The 19,016-nt window shown below is 44.6% G+C and overlaps 1 protein-coding gene across 2 annotated transcripts in view; it reads right to left on the reverse strand.

Moving 5' to 3' along the window:
• The window catches only part of hipk2 (homeodomain interacting protein kinase 2), a 280,504-nt gene that overhangs the window by 217,190 nt on the left and 44,298 nt on the right, over positions 1-19,016 (reverse strand). For both annotated transcript variants that reach the window (XM_041216305.1, XM_041216304.1), the window contains exon 2: positions 13,003-14,089. In XM_041216305.1, the coding sequence (XP_041072239.1) occupies positions 13,003-14,089 (1,087 nt within the window). The remainder of the gene's footprint in view (positions 1-13,002; positions 14,090-19,016) is intronic.

Consider the following 19,016-nt stretch of genomic DNA (forward strand, 5'->3'; position numbering starts at 1 on the left):
TGGACTCTCGCTCTTTGCTGCAGAGGACAGTGTCAATCCACTAGAGGCACAGCTGCCAATAATGGAGCAATGAAAATCAAACCAAATAGGCCAGAATTGGAGGTGCAGAGATCACATTATTTAAAGGAGAAGGAGAACTGGATGTGTTTGTTGGAAAGGAAGAATATAAAAGGATACAGAAGTAGGAGCACAAACAGAATTACCTGGAAAAACTCAGCAGGTCTGGCAGCATCGGCGGAGAAGAAAAGAATTGACGTTTCAAGTCCTCATGACCCTTCAACAGAACTGAGTTCTGTTGAAGGGTCATGAGGACTTGAAACGTCAACTCTTTTCTTCTCTGCCGATGCTGCCAGACCTACTGAGTTTTTCCAGGTAATTCTGTTTTTGTTTTGGATTTCCAGCATCCGCAGTTTTTTTGTTTTTATCAGAAATAGGAGCAGTTGGTTCCAGATTGAAGAGCTAGTGCAAACATGGGCACTAGCGGCCAAATGGCCTCCTACTCCACTGTAAGTACTATGACATCAAGACAGACAGACACACCCCAGTTTTACTGGAGAATGCCAACCCAGACAATGTGGCTCTCCCTCAGAACCGAGCTGTATTGTCTGACTGAAGGCTGTACTCAAACCATGACAACAAGATATAGCCCACAGTGGCCTACAAGAAGGACCTTGGATGATGGTCAGTGCAGACTCTACTGAAATTGTACATTTGCAGAGAACTAGTGGAATTGCAAAATCAACCAAGAACTGGAGATTAAAGCAAAAATGTCCTTTTCTGCACCATAATGGGTGTATAAAGAACAGCCAAGCCCATGATGGGTTAAAAAAATAGATACCTTTCTGTTTGGAGACAGGATTAAGTGGCATTTAACTGAGGACAGTGATGATACAATACTCACTGAAACACAAAGATTGCTGTACTGCTTGGGCCTGTAGAATCAGCTTCTATTGAAAATTGCCAGGCATGGTTAAATAATGAAGTAATAAATATGTTGGTTATTTTCTATGGCCTCAGTCAGGCTAGCGTTCAGCTCAACAAACAGCTTTCTATTAAGCAGATTCGGGTGATTCAAATAATATAGAAAGTGAGAAAGACTTGCATTTCTATAGCACCTTTCATGATCTCAGGATGTTCCACAATGCTTCACATCCTATGAAGTAATTTAAATGAGGTTTTTTTTGTTGCAATTTTTGTATTCGTTCTTGGGATATAAGCATCTGTTTATCGCCCATGCCCAATTGCCCTTGAGCAGGTTGTGGAGAGCCACCTATAATCATGTGGTTTGCTAGGCCATTTCAGAGGACAGTTAAGAGCTAACCACATTGGTGTGGGTGTGGATTCATTTGTAGGCCAGACTAGGTAAGGATAGAAGATTTCTTCCCAAGAAGGACATTAGTTTTTATGACAATTCAGTAGTTTTCATGATCATTGTTAATGAGAAAGATATTTTATTCCAGACTAATGAATCAAATTAATGAAGGGATTTGAACTCATATCTCCGGAGCATTAGTCCAGGCCTCTGGGTTACTAATCCAGTAACATTACCACTCTTCTACCATCCCCCTAATGTCATTGGGAAGGAAGCACAACAAGGATCCACAAACAGCAATGTGATATCAGCCAAGGGATCTGTTATTTGTGATCTTGGGTGAGGGATAAGTATTGGTTACAGGGGAGAACGCTACAGGTTATAAATTGGTTAGCTCTCAAAATTGAGCATAGGGCTCATGATGCCCATTTAATCCAAGCCTGTTGGGTTGAATGAAGACGACATCCAGCTTTGAGCTGCCCGCTTCCTATATTGCAGTCTGTGTGCAGCTAATGTTTCCTGTGCTGTTCATTGGGTACTCTGGCTAAACCAGTGTCTTTAAATGTTTATCCTAACTTCCTTTTTTTTTTATACTCTTTCTTTTCAGCTACCCAAGAACAAAAATCTGCCCAGGCAGTGGAGACAGTGAAGATAAGGAGACACCATTACACAATCATAGCCAGCAGCTCAGGCACTGACAGAGTGTGTAATTTAGAGGATAGGATAAAGGTGGGATCTGTACATGATGAGACACCAGGTGCAAGTGCACTGTAACCAAGGCCAGAGGAAAGGATAGCACATGTCTCAGCTCAGCAGTGGGCAAGGTTGCACACGTGTTATGTTGCAAGGCAGCCAGAGGATGACTTTGATGGGTCAGGCTACAGAAAAGGGCTGATGAGTGTACACCAATTGCTGAATTTGCAGGCCTGCCAGCAAGCCTCCTGGAGCATGGAAGGGTTCAGCAACAACTTACCACAGGCTTTGCGCACAGCACCTGAAGCCCATCCTTTCCACCATGGAATGGGTACAACCTCTATCAATGCACTTGTGGAATCAACCATGTTGCAGCTTCTGACGGTTGATGTCTCAGCTTCCATTGGAGCACAAGTAATACACACTCAATGGCTGGGGATGCTGCAGTGGAAACTCAAGCTACCGTCGTACAATCTCAGCTTGCTGCCATGGAAGTGCAAACTGTTGTTATCATGGCTCCAGATACCAGTTTGCAAAAGGAGCTTCCAGGTCAAATCAGCACTAATCTACAAGTCTGCTCTCCAATAGATCTGCTCCCTCAAGACCCTCTGCAGCAATGGCCTCCTGTTGAGAGAACTTTTCCCCCTCCTCCTCCGTCTTCTAGCACCTTGTTCTAATCTGCATAAACTCTGCTCATTCTCTGTCTTGCTCAAATGCCAAGAGTAATCCCTAAGAGTCCACCATGACTAGAAGCAACTCGTTCATGCAGAGGCATTTAAATCACCAAAAACTACTTTAGCAGCAACAGGACCACTCCCTGTAGACTATTGAAATTTCTAACAAGTATCAAAACTACACAGACTTGGAGAAAAAGCCAGGAAAAATAATCCAGCGGCAACCCATTCGTAGCTGATGATCCCTTTAAAAAGCAATGATAGGTTGGGTGTTAGGTGTCCTTGCTGTCATTGAACGCGTTCAGCTGTGTGAGGTTAACCATTTGGCCAGAGCATGGAGCTCCAAAATGGCAGGTACTGGCATCAGATCAACTTGATGCGGTGATCTGACTGCTCTGCACTCTCAGTACAGATGTCAGCTGTACACATTCTCTAACCCCTTTACCAACATGGCATCTGGTACATTTTGCATTCGAAGTGTACCTATGTGCCACACAAACGCCACTTTGAAGGGAGCCTCATAGCACCCAAAGAAAGGGTGCCAATTTAGCCACCACCACCGCGCCCCCCAACCCCCCCCACCCAACCCCCCAATTCTTCTTTGATATAGCGCTATGGTAGAGAGGGCAGGTGGCACCTCTGTTTAACATCTCATCAGTAATACAGCACCTATGACAATGCAGTGCTTCCTCAGTACTGCACTGGACCATCTGTTTAGATTTTGTGCTCAAATCTCTGAAGCAAGATAAAACCCACAGGCTATTGACTTAGGGATAACAGTGCTACCCAAGGACCATGGCTGACGCCTCTCTGTGATTAACTTCTTCTTTGTGACTGAAGCACCTGTTGCTCCTTCCCACTCTGTTTTGTTTTATCCAATCCCTATTAAGCGTTCAGATTTCAGTTCTAGTCAATGGCTGTCAACCCAAACTGTTTTTTTTAACATAAACTGATGCTGATATACCTGTATATATTTCCAGGATTTTCTGTTGCTGTTTCATATTTCCTGCAACTGGAATTTTTTTCTGTGTATTTAGTGTTTTGTTCAGTTAATACAGGCTGACACTTAGCCTAGTACTACGCATCGTCAGAGGTGCCAAGCTTTAGATGAGATGTTAAATTGAGGTCTCATCTTGGCTGTTCTGGTGGTATGGGTGGTGGTTGAAGGTCCCATGGCATAACTAGTACAAAAAACAATTCTCCTGGTTTCTTGTCCAATGTCCATGTCTTAACTGGCACCGCCCACATTTGTGGGATCTTGCTATGGGTAAAACATCAACTGCACAAAGCTGCACTTCACAATTCACTTGTGGTTAAGTGTATTGAGCTGTTTTGAAGGGCATGACTAGGCATGTCTTCATTTCATCATTTTTGGAGATCATCAGCTTTCTCCTCACAGGGTGGAGCCCATGACAGGGGAGCCTCTACTTGGCTTGGCTCCAATAACCTTTCTGCCATGCGTTCTCAGGTCCTTGTATAACCACATTTATGAATTGTGTTGTGTGGGGACAGTCTTTTTGACTCTGGGACACAGTCACTATTCTCTCTAAACTGTGCGGCCATGGGTGCAGGCCATATAGCAGTCAGCCTCCTTAAAGGCCATGCATGCTCAAAAAATTTAAAGGACCTGCGCACTTAAAACAAATTGGCTTTGCACTCCAGAAAACTAGAGGGCATGTTTGACACAGCTCTGTGATCAACAGCCTCTGGGATATAAAGGCACCTTCACTTCAGGATGCCTGAACATCAGCATCACATTATTGGAGCTACTGATATATTTCCTCCGAACATTTTTTTTTTACTTTCTCTTTGCCATTCTCCTGTGTTGTTGCCTGCCTTCCTATGTAACCCTGTTAATGAGTGTTGGATAACAGTCAATGCTGGAGGCATCACATCAGACTTAGGGTTACCAACACTTTGTATGAATGGGGAGGTTTCATCACAAGATCTCCATTCTTCAACTGCTCCACCCTGACCCTCTTGCCATTGGCAGCATAGCCATCCTCCACTGCATCACCTTCCCAAGACCAATTGGAAAGTAAGCCAACTGTTTGTTGCCAGATTGGTTGATTTTGGTATTTATTGCAAGGGGATTGGTGTACAAGAATAAAGAAATCTTGCTATAATTGTACAGGACTTTGGTGAGACCACATCTAGAATACTGTCCCCAGATTTTGGGTTCCATATTTAAGGAAGGATATGCTTACATTGTAGGCAAAGGTTCACTAAATTGGACCCTGGAATGAGGAGGTTGTCCTATGATTGGAGGCTGAGTAAATTGGGCTTATCTATTCTGGAGTTTAGAAAAATGAGACAATCTCAATGAAACATACAAGATTATGAAGGCACTTGATAGGGTAGACACTGAGGGATTGTTTCTGCTTGTCAATGCCCTTAAACCATGAGGCCATGGTCTCGAGATAAGAAACTGATCATTTAGGACTGAGATGAGGAGAAATTACTTCATTCAAAGGCTTGTGAATTTTCTTAATTCTCTACCCCAGAGGGTTGTGGATGGAACATAGGAACATAAGACCTTGGAGCAGGAGGAGGCCATTTGGCTCTTTGAGCACGTTCTGCCATTCTATAAGATCATGATTGATCTGATTGTGGTCTCAACTCCACTTTCCTGTTTGCCTCTCAGAACCCTTGTCCACCAAAAATCTATTGAATTCAGTCTTGAATAAATTCAATGACCCAGCCTTCACTGATCTCTGGGGAAGAGAATGCCACAGACTAACAACCCTCTGAGAGACAAAAATTTTCATTTCTGTCTTAAAAGGGAGACCTTTTATTTTTAAACTGTGTTGCTATTCTTCCTAGGGGTGTTACCATGGACTCCGCAGTATGGGACTCTGGCAGGGTTCAGCAACTGGCAACCAGAGGAATAGCCTTGAGGAAAGATGAGCAGCTCCACAGAACAGGAGCGCCAGTCCCCAGGGGTTGAAAGGGAGTTTTGGTGGCCAGGGGGGGGGGGGTGGGGGGGGTGCTGCTGAGGGAAAGCAGCTCTGCCAACCCCAGCAGCAGAATGTGAAAATAACAAACCACAGGAAATGCAAACGCCTGGGGGAGGAGGAATGAAGGCTGCAAAAACCCATGCTCATGTGATCCAAGGGTGTGGTAAAAAGGGGCCCACCTGATGAGATGTGCTGGAGAAGAGGTTATGGTGCAGTTTAAAAAAAAAGGTGAACACAAAGGCTAGACCTGGAAGCGGAGATAAGGAAAATAAGGTTACTGTCACTCTTCAGTCATCTTAAAGGAACTGATTGATCAGAACCAGCCATACAGTGTATAGGAGTGTTACTCAGGGTTCAGATAAAGGTAAAAACAAAAAAATTGCGGATGCTGGAAATCCAAAACAAAAACAGAATTACCTGGAAAAACTCAGCAGGTCCCTCAGAACCCTTCTGTCGAAGGGTCATGAGGACTCGAAACGTCAACTCTTTTCTTCTCCGCCGATGCTGCCGGATCTGCTGAGTTTTTCCAGGTAATTCTGTTCAGATAAAGGTGTTTCTAGCAGAACACTACTAAGACTGTTGTAAGCAGAGCTGAGGAGGTTCTGCAGAAGTGTCATTTTGAAAACCACACACGTGGAATTGGGTTGGTTGGGATCTGTTGTCTGATAAGAATTGGTGGCCAAATCCTCAAAGTAAAGGAGGTGGAATTCTAGCAGAGTTCTGCTCCTACTTGCCCCTTAAGTCATTATACCCTCCGCTGGAGTCAGCAGGTTATCGGTTCACATCCCATTCCAGAGACTGCAGCACGAACGTGAGGCTGACACCCCAACACAGTACTGAAGGAGTGCTGCATTGCCAGAGGTACCAAGTTTTGAATAAGGCTTTAAAAGGAGAACCCAACATCCCCCCTCAAAAAATCCCATGAATCGAAGGGAGCAGAGAAGTTCTCTCCCATGTCCTGACAATATTTGACTGGTCATGCCTACGTTGATGTTTATGGGATCTTGTTTAGCTCAGATGTTGGCTGTGTTCCATACCTTACAACAGTGACTGCCTTTCAGGTGCTATACAAATGCAAGTTCTTCATTTTTCAATGTCTATCTGTCTTTCTCCCCATTCTAGGCATCACCAAGGTTGGAGATGTTACTTAAGGAACAATTACAGAGCAGAGTACAACACAGGTTATGTGACTGGAAGGGGCTGGGGTTTTTTCCTTTATTCCTTCATGGGATGTTGGTACCGCTGGAAAAGCCTGCATTTGCTGCCCAATCCTATTGCCCTTTAACTGAACATTAAATGACATTAAATGAACCAGATGGGTCAATCATGACCCATTTTATGACAATCAATTATGGTCACCATTTATATTCCAGGTTTATTACCAGCTGCTGTGGTGAGATTCGAACCCATGTCCCCAGAGCACTAGCCTGGGTCACTTGATTACTAACCCAGTGACATTACTGCTATGCCACTATCTGCCCTCTGATTGCAGAAGTAGATATAGTAGCTGAATTTCTGTGCCACTCCACCATCAACAATAAAGGGGCCTCTGTAGATTGAACTTGGTTAATTCATGTTTTAAGTAAGTAAAGCACAACAAAGACAGAAGCAGAGAGACCAGATTTTCCATTGCCCACACAATACAATCTGTCCAGAATGAAAGAGATGCAAAAACAACAACAACTTCTATTTATATAATGCTTTTTAATGAGGGAAAAAAATCAACAGGCACTTAGAGAGGTTTGAATTAATTAAGGGGAGCCAGCGTGGATTTGCAATAGACAGATTGTTCTTGGCTAATCTAATTGAATTTTTTGATGAAGTAACAGAGAAGGTTGATGAAGGGAATACAATGGATATTGTCAATATGGAAAGCATTTGACAAAGTACCACATAAAAGGTTACTTAACAAATTTGTAGGTTATTGAATAGCAGGGTCAGTGTCAGGTTGGATAAAAAAAAATTGGTTTAAGCACAGAGAACAGCGAGTTGTGGTAAATGGTTGTTCTTCAGACTGGAGGGTGGTAGACAGTGGTGTTCCCCGAGGGTCAGTGCTAGCACTGCTGCTTTTTTTTGATATACAAATGATTTGGATATTGGAATACAGAATAAAATTTAAAAATTCGCGAATGATTCCAAACTTGGATAAAAGCAAAATATTGCAGATGCTGGAAATCTCAAACAAAAACAGAAAGTGCTGGAAAAACTCAGCAGGTCTAACAGAATCTGTGGAGAGGAAAAAGCAGAGTTAACGTTGAGTCCTTATGACTCTTCTTCAGAAGAAGAGTCATAAGGACTCAAAGTGTTAACTCTTGTTTTTTTCTCTCCACAGACGCTGTTAGACCTGCTGAGTCTTTACAGCATTTTCTGTTTTTATTCCAAACTTGGAGGTTGGCAAACAGTGACGATGATACCAATCAACTTTAACAGGACTTAAAGAAGGTTAGCAGAATGGACTGGCAAGTGACAGTTAGAATTTAATACAGAGAAGTGAGGTGTGATGTGATGCATTTTGGCAGAAGGGATAGGGAGAGGCAATATACATCTAGTGGCACAGTTCTAAAATACATACGTGGACAGAGTGACCTAGGGGTTCATATGCACAGATCTTTGAAGGTGACAGAACAAAATGAGGGAGCAGTTTGCAAAGCACATGGAACCTTAGGCTTCGTATATTGAGGCATTAAGTGTAAAAGCAGGGATGTTATGATGAACCTGCATAAAACCCTGGTTAGGCCACAACTAGAGTACTCCTCCCGTGTTTCCCTCCAACGAGTCCTCCCCCTCTTCACACTGGCATCTACACCTGCACACACTTTCATTGCCTCACCATTGGTGGCCATGTCTTCAGTTGTCAAAGTCCTAAACTTTGGAATTCCCTCTCTTAACCTCTCCTCCTCTCTATCTCTCACTCTTCCATTACGATGCTCTTTAAAGTCTGTTCTGTGACCGAGACTTTGGTCACCTTTCTTCACTGTCTTCTTATGTGACTCGATATTAATTGTTTTTAAAACTCTCCTGTGACAGCAAAGCCATGGATTTATTAAGACACAGAAGAATGTCATTTGTCCCAACTAGAGTTCTGGTCACCACATTTTAGGAAGAATGTGAGAGTCCTTGACATGATGCAGAGATTTACCAGGATGATTCCAGGAATGAAAGATTTTAGCAACAATGTTAGATTGCAGAAGTTAGAGTTGTTTTCCTTGGAGCAAAGGAGGCAAAGGGAACATTTGCTAGAGGTGTCCAAGATTATGACAGGTTTAGATAACAGCAGCCAAAGAAATGCTGTTCCCATTAACTGACAGCTCAAGGACTAGGGGACACAGATTTAATGCTTTGGGCAAGAGATGCGGAGGGCTTGTGAGGAAGAACAATTTTTACACAGCAAGGCATAGTGACCTGGAATTTGCTGCCTACGAGGGTGATGGAAACAGAGATGCTCAATCATTTTAAAAGGAAATTTGGTAGGCACTTCAGGAAAATAAACTTTCAGGGCTGTGAGGATGAAGAAGGGAGTGGGAAATATTGGACTGCTCTACAGAGATTGACATGATCTTGATGGGCCAAATGACATTCTTCTGTGTCTTAATAAATCCAGGTGCAGGTGTAGATGCCAGTGTGAAGAGGGGGAGGACTCGTGGGAGGGAAACACGGGAGGAGAATGTGCAGCGGGGGAGCATGGAAAGTAGTGTGCAAAGGAGTCAGTCAGTACAGGGAGGAAATAGTGTAGGGAGGTGAAAGTGTCGGTAGCAGACAGTATGGGATGCAGAGCTTGCCAGAGGGAAACTGCAGGAAGAGAAGGCTGGGAGGGAGGGATGGGGGGGGGGTGGGGGGGGGAGGAGGGCGGGCTGGGAGGGAGGGAGGAGGGCGGGCTGAGGGAGAGTGGGGGAATGAGGGAGAGGGCATATGAGGGGTTTGAGAGAGTAGGAGGGAGAGACAGTGAGGGGGAGAGAAGGGGGAAGAGAGAGGGGAGGGAGTAGAAACAGGGAGGGGGAATGAGGGAAACGAAAGGAGATAGTAGTGAGTTGTGGGAATAGTGAGAGGAGAAAGGAAGGAAAGAAGAGAGGGGGAAAAGCACAAAAAATATACCCACAAGCACAGCTCATGAGCAGAGTCTGTTATAGTAGGTACTATAAATCCTCATTCTAATATAAGTCTCTGTGGAATGAGTTTGTTTTCATGAGCTGGGACAGCTGTTGACTACAGTCGATTGGTTGTACTGAACGGTCTGGAAAATCTATCAGCCCAGTCCAGGCCTGTGTACTCTCACCTCTTTCTTTGCACTGCTGTGCTCTGTAACTGAATTTTTCACCATCTCTACATTCCCAGTCTCCCCCAAATGTCTCTATATTCCCAACATCTGCTGAAGTGCCCAAATCCTTACTCTAGATATCCTACACCACCCCGCCTCCACCCTGCTTATTCTTGCAGGACTTCCACAAATCTTTACATACGTTTACATAGGTCTTGTAGCAAACAAACAGGCCTTTCAGCCCAGCCAGTTTATGCCAGCATTTATGCTCCAATCATCCCTCCTCATCCATCATCAAAACCCTCTATTCCCTTCTCCCTCATATGTTCATCTCGCTCACTTTAAGCAGGTCTTCCAAGGCTCCACGATAACCAAATCCTTAGTTTGCACCATCGTTCATTACTACAATGTCAGAATTCCTGATTCCTGCCATTCCACATTAATACTCGTACTACCACTTCTTGAGTTCTCTCCCTAAAGGCATGTCTGACTCACAGAGCCATGACCTCCGCCACAAGGGGCAAGGAGGCAAGTCCAAAATCCATCCCACTGGAATGGGGATCAAACCCCGTGTTGTTGATATTAATTTGATCCACACCAACTGTCCAGCCAACCGGCCCCCCCCCAAGGAGTCCTGGTTTCTGTAGCAACATGCATGTTGTAGCCTGGAGCTAGGAATAGTGGTGGTAGAGATTCCAATTTCTTTCAATCACATGGCTGACCAAGAATCTCTCCCACTCTTGCTACCTGCCATTGTTGTATGTTGGAAGGATTTGCAGATTGATACTCAAACTGTTTGGTAGCAATATGATCACAACTTCTTTGGACATCAAGTCCTGAACTGGGGCTTGAACTTCTGGCTCAGAGGGAGGGACACTACCTCTGCACCCCCTACTCAGACTATATCGCCGTTCCATCGCCGTTCCTTCACCGTTGCTGGGTAAAAATCCTGGAACTCCCTCTCTAACAGCACTGTGGGTGTACCTACACCACATGGACTGCAGCAGTTCGAAAAGGCAGCTCACCACCACCTTCTCAAGGGTGATTAGGGATGGGCAATAAATGCTGGCCTAGCCAGCGACACTCACATCCCATGAACAAATAAATTTAGAACAAAATATTCATGGATGCGCTTAAAGTAAAACTATAAGAAAGATCAACACTTAAATAGAATAAAAGGTTACTTTAAATTTAAAATTCCCTCATATTTACTGGCCCTACTTTTGAAGGTGGTTTTAAAGTAATCCTCTGGGTTTACCATATCTATTTTACGTTGTAGTATCTTGCAGATAATTAAATAATCTTACTGGACATTTCTAACAGGAAAAAGATTAAGCTACATTTGGGGAATTCCACAGAACACCAAGTCAGCATAAGAAGGAAAATACTGTGATCTATGGAGAGGTAGGAAAGGAATGTGAGAAGAGAAACAATTACATCGATGGACAGCTTCAATTATAAACTGGGAAAACCCAAGCGGTTTAGTTGGTAAATGTAACGTACGACTGCTTTGCAACCCAGAATATCTTCCTCTTGCGGGGAAGAGCGTAACTAAAGGCCATCAATATAAGATAGCCATCAAGATATCCAAAAGGGAATTCAGAAGAAACCTCTTTACCCAAACAGTGGTGAAAATGTGGAATTTTCTACGACAGGGAGTGGTTGAAGTGAATAGTATAGACAGATTTAAGGGGAAGCTGGACAAGCATATGAGGGGAAAGGAATGGATGGTTACGGCGATCAATTTAGATGAGAAAAGATGTGAGGTGGCTCGAGTGGAACATAAACATTGGCATGAACTGGTTGGCTGAATGGCCTGTTTCTGTGCCGAATATCATGTGTAATCTTATGTTATGTTGAAATGATGAGATGAAGTAGGATGCTACGAGGCTCACGTGGAGCACAAACACCAGCACAGACCAGTGGGGCAGAATGGCCTGTTTCTGTGCTGCAAATTCTTGAAACCCGTTACAGCTCCTGGACAAAAATAAATAATCATCCTGCTGCCATATCTGTTTCTGTGTGCACAACATTCCTTCCATTCTTGCACGCTGTGGTTTCACTAGACTGTATAATTTACTTTTTACAAAACCAGAAAATAAAATTGATTACTAATTCAGTGGCATGTTGTTTTAAAAAAAAGAATAGTTTATGCATCATTCCTTTACTCCATCTGAATGAGTCTTTCATATTCCTTTACAATGTATATTTGGTCATATTAATGCTGCTTGAATGCTGAGGCATGTTATTTGAGAGACCCCCCCAACGCTGATAGTAATCCCAGGTGACTGCAGGCATTATGTTGTAGCATCTTGCCATCAGTAGCACTGAATATATTCCACACTTTTAAACGCTACCAATTCTCTTGGGAGGCCAATACATCTACGCAGTGAAACTGGCCACCGAGCCGGGTGCAGTGGGGAATTTGAAATCCGCAGAGCATTGGGATTGATTCATTATCTGCACTGGAGCTGTTTCATAAGCAGTATACGAAATAAATCAATTTGATACCTAATGAAACAATAAAATACTTACTCAAAGATTGGACTTCAGTTTCAATACCACATAAGAGCAGTGATGCCTCAAAGCTGCAACCACTAGCTAAAGCTCACAGAAAAGAAAGACTTTCCTTTTGAGGAGGGAGGAGGGGGGAGGGGGGGGAAATCAAAGAGCACGTGGACAGACACAGCTTCGAGACCTACTCCTCACATTTACTAATATCTCAGCCTACATCCATCAGAAGAAGCCGGAATGCCTTCCATCTGTGTTGGGGGTTGTTTGTGGAGAGGTGGGGAGGAAAGGGGCCAGCCAGAGGGGAAAATCAGACAGGCGAGTCACATCAGACAGGCCCTGGCCTTTCCTGGCTACAGGGCCTTTGCATAATGGTTGGGATGCCTGAGGCCTGCCCAGCCTGTCAACTGCAAAGTGTTCATCCAGACAGCAAAAGAAACAATAAAATTACTCAAAACAAATAAAAATATAACAATGGGGCTGTTTTGCAATGTCTGAATTTAACTACTTCCTGTGACCCCTGAGTTAGCACAGTACAGTAGACCCAATTCAACACAAAGCACTAGAAAATTATAAGAGGTAAAGGAAACCTGCACATACCTATAATACCTGGACTGTAAGTAAGTGGAACACACAGCCTTTGACACGTGACTCGCCGAGCCGAAATCTATCACCTTAACTCTGTATGGCTGTCTGACCGGGTCCACTAACATGATGTTCTCTGGCTTGAGGTCAGCATGAATCAGGCCGAGGCTCTTGAGCTTCATCAGGGCCGTGGCTACCTGCTGCAGGATGGGCCGGATGTACTTGAGGGGCAGTGGGCTGAACTTGTTCTGCTTCAGGAAGTCGTACAAGTTCTGCTCCAGCATTTCGAAGACAAGGCAAGTGTGGTTCTTGTGCTGAAAGCACTCGTAGGCCCGGACAAAATTGTAGTCATCCGCGCTCTCTGTGCTTAGCCGAGCAAGGATGCTCACCTCAATTTGGCCCTGTCGTGCATAGGAAGGGTGGTTCTTCAGAATCTTGATGGCCACAATCTCATTGGTCCCTCTTTTCCAGCACTTAACCACTTGGCCAAATGTCCCCCGGCCAAGGAATTCCAACACCTCGTACGTGTTGGTCATTGAGCACAGCACCTCGTGCTGCAGGAGCTGGTAGTCGCCCTCGCTGTTCGACCCACTGTTCTTGGAGGTGGCAGTGGAAGTGGCCGCCGTGGCAACTGTAGCGCCACTGGTGGCGTTCTGAAGCATTGGCGGATGCTCCTCGATGATCTGCACGCTGCTGGTATTCTCGAGTTCCTCACTCTTCCGCTTCAGGCCACATTTCTGGTAGGTGTCGAGGAGGCTCACAGTGCTGCGGCGGGTCAGGTTCTGTGGGCCTCCCAAGGCCTGAGCAGACACAGCCACCACCCCCGATGTGCTGTTTGCTGTCGTGAAGACAATGTGGCCAGCACTGGCCGGAAAAATCACGGTCTGTTCGTAGGACAGAGTCGGATTGGTAACTTGAAGAGAGGCGCTGATTGTTGACTGTGCGATGGTCGGACTCTTGTTCTGGTTATAGACTTTACTGTGTGAACCATACCCAGTCATATCCCAGTTAGAACCCGGCTCCACTTTCAATTTCTTCACACTGCAGAAGGCACTTGACTGAATTGTGTGAGGGGAAAAGACTTGCACTTGCGAGGCCATACCTACAGAGACAACAGAACAAAGGATGAAAGCTATAATACCAGCCGGGTACAGAAAGGGAAACCTGCATTCTTATTGCGTCTTTCAACATCCCAGGATGTTTCAAAGCATTTCATAGCCAATGAGGTACTTCTGAAATGTAGTCACTGTTATAATATAGGAAACACAGAACCCAATTTGTGCACAGCAAGCTCCCACAAATAGTGTTGCAATAATGACCAGGTAATCTGTTTTAGAATTGTTGGTTGAGAAATAAACATCATGGGAGGGCTCCACTGCTCTGCTGTGAAATATTTCTGTGCAATCTTTGATATCCACCTCAGAGACAGCAGACTTGGTTTAGTGTTCAATCCTAAAAGACAGCACCTCTCTAATAGTGCATTTCTGGATTGGGACTTAAACCCACAATATTCTGACTCAGAAATAAGAGCTACTACTGAGCCACAACTGACACTGCCAAAAAGCTCATTTATTCTATGCTATCTTAACGTGAGTCACCCTTCCCTGTTAATTAATATTTTTAAACCTTATCTTCTGAAGGCTTTTGTTCTGCTGGGGCATGGCTCTTGTGGGCTCCCTAGTATCCTACCAAAGGATATACTGCAGCAACTCAGTAAATCTTCTTTGACAGCACAACCCAAGCCTGATCTCTACCACCCTGATTGACAAGGGCAGCAGGTGCTTGGGAATAGCAAGCCCTCCAAGCCACTCATCACCCTGACTTGGAAATATATCGCCGTTACTTCACTGTCGCTGGGTCAAAATCCTGGAACTCCCTCCCTAACAGCACTGTGGGTGTACCAACACCAAATGGCTTACAGCAGTTTACAAATGTGGTAAACCACCACCTTCTCTGTCACTGTTAACCACATCTCAAGAACAAGTTTTTAAAAAGTCGCTCTTCTTTACATTTGGACTGAAACAACGAGTGCTTTCCACATTCTAACCGCTCCCTGAGTAAAGAACTTTCTCCTGAATTCCCTATTGCTGGATGTTTAACCACGGAGGACATCGCAGCTAAATCAAATCCCAAGCTTCCCCAATGACCAGGCCCTTTCCTACATGGGTCACAGGATATTACACAGAACCGATGGCCATGGTTAGATTCTTTCCTCCTCCACTTCCAGTACTCGGGGGACTGCACAGCAACAACTTTTAACATTGAGAATTAAATCACCTCATTAGTGTTCAAAGTTACAGCTCAAAGCATCTCCCAGTGGTAGTGGGAGAGATAGGGCACAGGGCAGTGGCCTAGAGAGACAGGCAAAGGGTGGCAGTGGGCATGTCCAAGCAGCTTGAACCGGCAGCAGTAGGGGGCGGTGTTGGGTGGGAGGTGACTAGGAAAGTAGCATTAAGTGGAGTGTAGAACGGAGAGGGGCTTTTGTAAATAAAAAGGTAAAAAAAGCAGTAGAGGCTCAAAAAAATAGAAGTTCAGAGAGCTGAGTAGTTGGCAGCTGCTTGGATCCAGAGCAGCAAATATTCATACTGATAAACATAAAAATATAAGAAGTAGGAGCAGGAGTAGGCCATTCAGCCCTCAAGCCTACTTCACCATTCAAGCAGATCTCGGTTGATCTGATTGTGGCCTTAACTCACTTTCCTGTCTGCCCCCCGATAACTCTTGACTCCCACGTAGATCTGAAATCTGTCTAATTCAGCCTTGAATATGTTCAATTACCCAGCTCTCTACTGCTCTCTGTGGGAGAGAATCCCAAAGATTAACAACCCTCAGAGGAAATTCATCCTCATCTCTGTCTTAAATGGGAGACCCTTTATTTTGAAACTGTGCACCTCGTTCTAGAGTCCCTGACAAGGGGAAACATCCACTCAGCATCTAGCCTATCAAGCTCCCTCAGGATCTTATATGTTTCAATAGGATCACCTCCCATTCTTCTAAGCTCCAATGAGTAAAGACCAAAACTGCTCAACCTTCCCTTATAAGACAACCCTTCATCCCAAGAACCTAGTGAATCCTCAGAACATTCTCCAATCCAAGTATATCTGTCCTTAAATAAAGAGACCAAAACTGTACGTAGTCCTCTTGGTGTGGTCTCACCAGCGACCTGTACAGCTCTAGCAAGACTGTCATACTTTTATACTCCATCAGGAAGACAAATGTCATGGTTCAGGATGTTGCCATACTCCAATCAATCAGCATTGACAGTGTGAGGCTGGAGGTTTTTAATAGCATATATCTAGGCTCCACAATCACCAATAATCTGTCACTTGATACTGAAATCAACACACTCATCGTGGAAGCTACAGCTGTTATGTCTAAGTTGAGTGTGGAACAGCAGCATCCTGTATGAGAACACCAAAATGTGAGTCTACCAAGCCTGCATCCCCAGTACCCTCCTCTACAGTGGCAAGACCTGGAGTACATATGCTAGACAGGAGAAAAGGCTGAACAGTTTCCACCTTCACCGTCTCAAACGTATCCTCAGCATCTCTTGGCAGGACAAGGCCACCAACTCAGGGGTCCTGGGACATGCTGGTTCCATCAGCATACACACTACTAAGCCAATAATGTCTGTGCTGGTTCATTGGATGGATGACAGCCATATACCCAAAGACCTTCTGTATAGTGAACGGGCCACAACTTCCTGGGCGTCCATACCTCTGCCAGAAGGAAACATGTAAACGAAGCAGGAAGATGGCGGACATTGACACTGACAACAAGGAGACAGTCGCTGATAGAATAACCTCTGGAGGCTAACTGTTTGGAAGGTTTGGAAGAGGTCAGCAGAAATGAAAAGCTGAGCTGGCTGAGGAAGAAGGTCCAGACAAAAAAAAACAAAGGCCAGTGAATCGTGCACCTTCTCACCTCACTGCCTTCCTCTGCAGCAAAGGCAGCAGGGACTGTCATGCTAAAGCGCAGCTCCTGAGTCACACCAGGCAATGCTCCATACAGAGTTGACCACCACGACACAAACCATTATCTTATGAGACTGAAGATTACCACCACTCCATCCCCTTTGCAATAAAAGCCAATATTCCAGTTGTCTTCCTATTTTATTCCATCCTTATGTTAGATGTGAATGTTGGAGGCAAGGCCAGCATTTGTAGCCCATCCTAATTACCCTTGAACTCAGTGGTTTGCTAGGCCATTTCAGAGGGCAGTCAAGAGTCAACCTCATAACTATGGATCTAGAGTTACATGTAGGGCAGACCAGGTAAGGGTAGCAGATTTTCTTCCCTAAAGGACATTAGTGAACCAGATGGGTTTTTACAACAATCAATGATAATTGTCAAGGTCACCATTACTGAGACTAACTTTATATTCCAGATTTATTAATTGAATCCCACTGTGTGGGATTTGAACCCATATCCTCAGGGCATTAGCCGGGGCCTCTGGATTACTAGCCCAGTGACATTACCACTATGCCACCGTTTTCCCCATATTCCTGCGGTACCTGTGAGCTAATTAGTTCCCTCTGTACCACCGCATTTTGAAGTCTCCTTCCATTTAAATTATATTCTGATTTTCTATTCTTCCTTCCAAAGCGGACAACCTCATATTTTCCCACATCATACTGCATGTGCCAAATTTTAGCCCACTCACTTAACCTATCTGTATCCCATTGCAGACTCTTTGATCTGAATTTTCCTAAAGACCTAGAGCGCCTCTGTCATTACAAAAATGGCCGCGGGGGGCCGGAGCTGGAAGACCTGCCCTGAACACGGCACCTGCCATTTTTCGCAGGGGGGAGAATGGGGGCGGGTTCTCAGTAGCACATCTGTGGTTCATGGAGGCAGCTGCCAAAATAAAACAGCAATTGCTTCCAGTCATGTCGGATATTTGTCAGCTAGGAGTGGGAAATAAGATGTGGTGGGAGCAGTTCTAAATTTTGCAGAGTTGCTTGAATAGTTGGGGTACCCTTTTGGAGAGGTAAGGAACCCTTTTGGAAATGGTCCCGGGACACCTTTGGGAGATGTCAGGTGCTTCTTGGGAGAGGAAAGGTGTCCTTTGGGAGAGGTAAAATGCCCTTTGGGATTGTTAAAATCAGCTATGAATGTACATAAAAATTGCATAAACTCATTGGAACTGTCAAAAGGAGCTATCAAGCAACAACGGAATTTAAAACTTCTGCCCTTTAAATATTTGAAAGATAAAGCTCGGCAGTGTTAAAAAAAGATCAATGCTTGCTATTTCACTCTGCTGTGATATCATGATTGGATTAGTGTTGAATGACTGATTTCACAACCTTCCATATCACAGTGGGGTGCCTCTCAGTTCTCAGTTTGATTGACAGCTCCAAGTGGTTACAGACTCTCTGAAGTGGAACTATGAACTCCAATGCTTGTTTTTATAAAGGATTAAAGGAAGGTAAATGTGGTGAATGAGTTTTTATCAATGAGGTTTTTTTTTGAAATAGTGAATTCTTCAATAGGCAAATAAGAACTTCATTTTATCTCATCTCAGAATGGGTCCCGAGGTCTGCCCGTGGTGGATATGGGGTGAGTTGGCATCGTAGGTCAAGAGTGGTGTTGGGGGGGTGCATGGGTTGGCATGAGTTGGGACTAAGTTGGCATAGGGGCTATAAAGGACCTTGGGGGATGGGTAGAGAGGCATAGGTTAACATGGAAGATAAAGGAATCCATGGGGGTATGAGGTGGCATTGTTTGGCATGGATGGAGCAAGGGGATTGTGTGGGGAGTATGTTGGGGTGGGTGAGGGGTGAGGGATGGAAAGGTGTTCTTTGTTTTATTGCTTTTGTTTTAAACCTCCACACAATGCCAGTGCGCCAATGTGGACCTTCCACCCACTCACTTCCTCATCAATGCCAGGGTCAACCACCACGACTCCCATTTTCACCCACACCCCCCGGACCAAAAATGGGACCTGAAGGGGCATTTTCTCCCGGGTCAAATCTGCAGAACCGGGAATTGCCCTGACTCTTGAGTTCCTGACTCAGGGACAAAAATTCT

The sequence above is a fragment of the Carcharodon carcharias genome, chromosome 21 (assembly GCF_017639515.1).
Source record: "Carcharodon carcharias isolate sCarCar2 chromosome 21, sCarCar2.pri, whole genome shotgun sequence".
NCBI lineage: Eukaryota > Metazoa > Chordata > Chondrichthyes > Lamniformes > Lamnidae > Carcharodon > Carcharodon carcharias.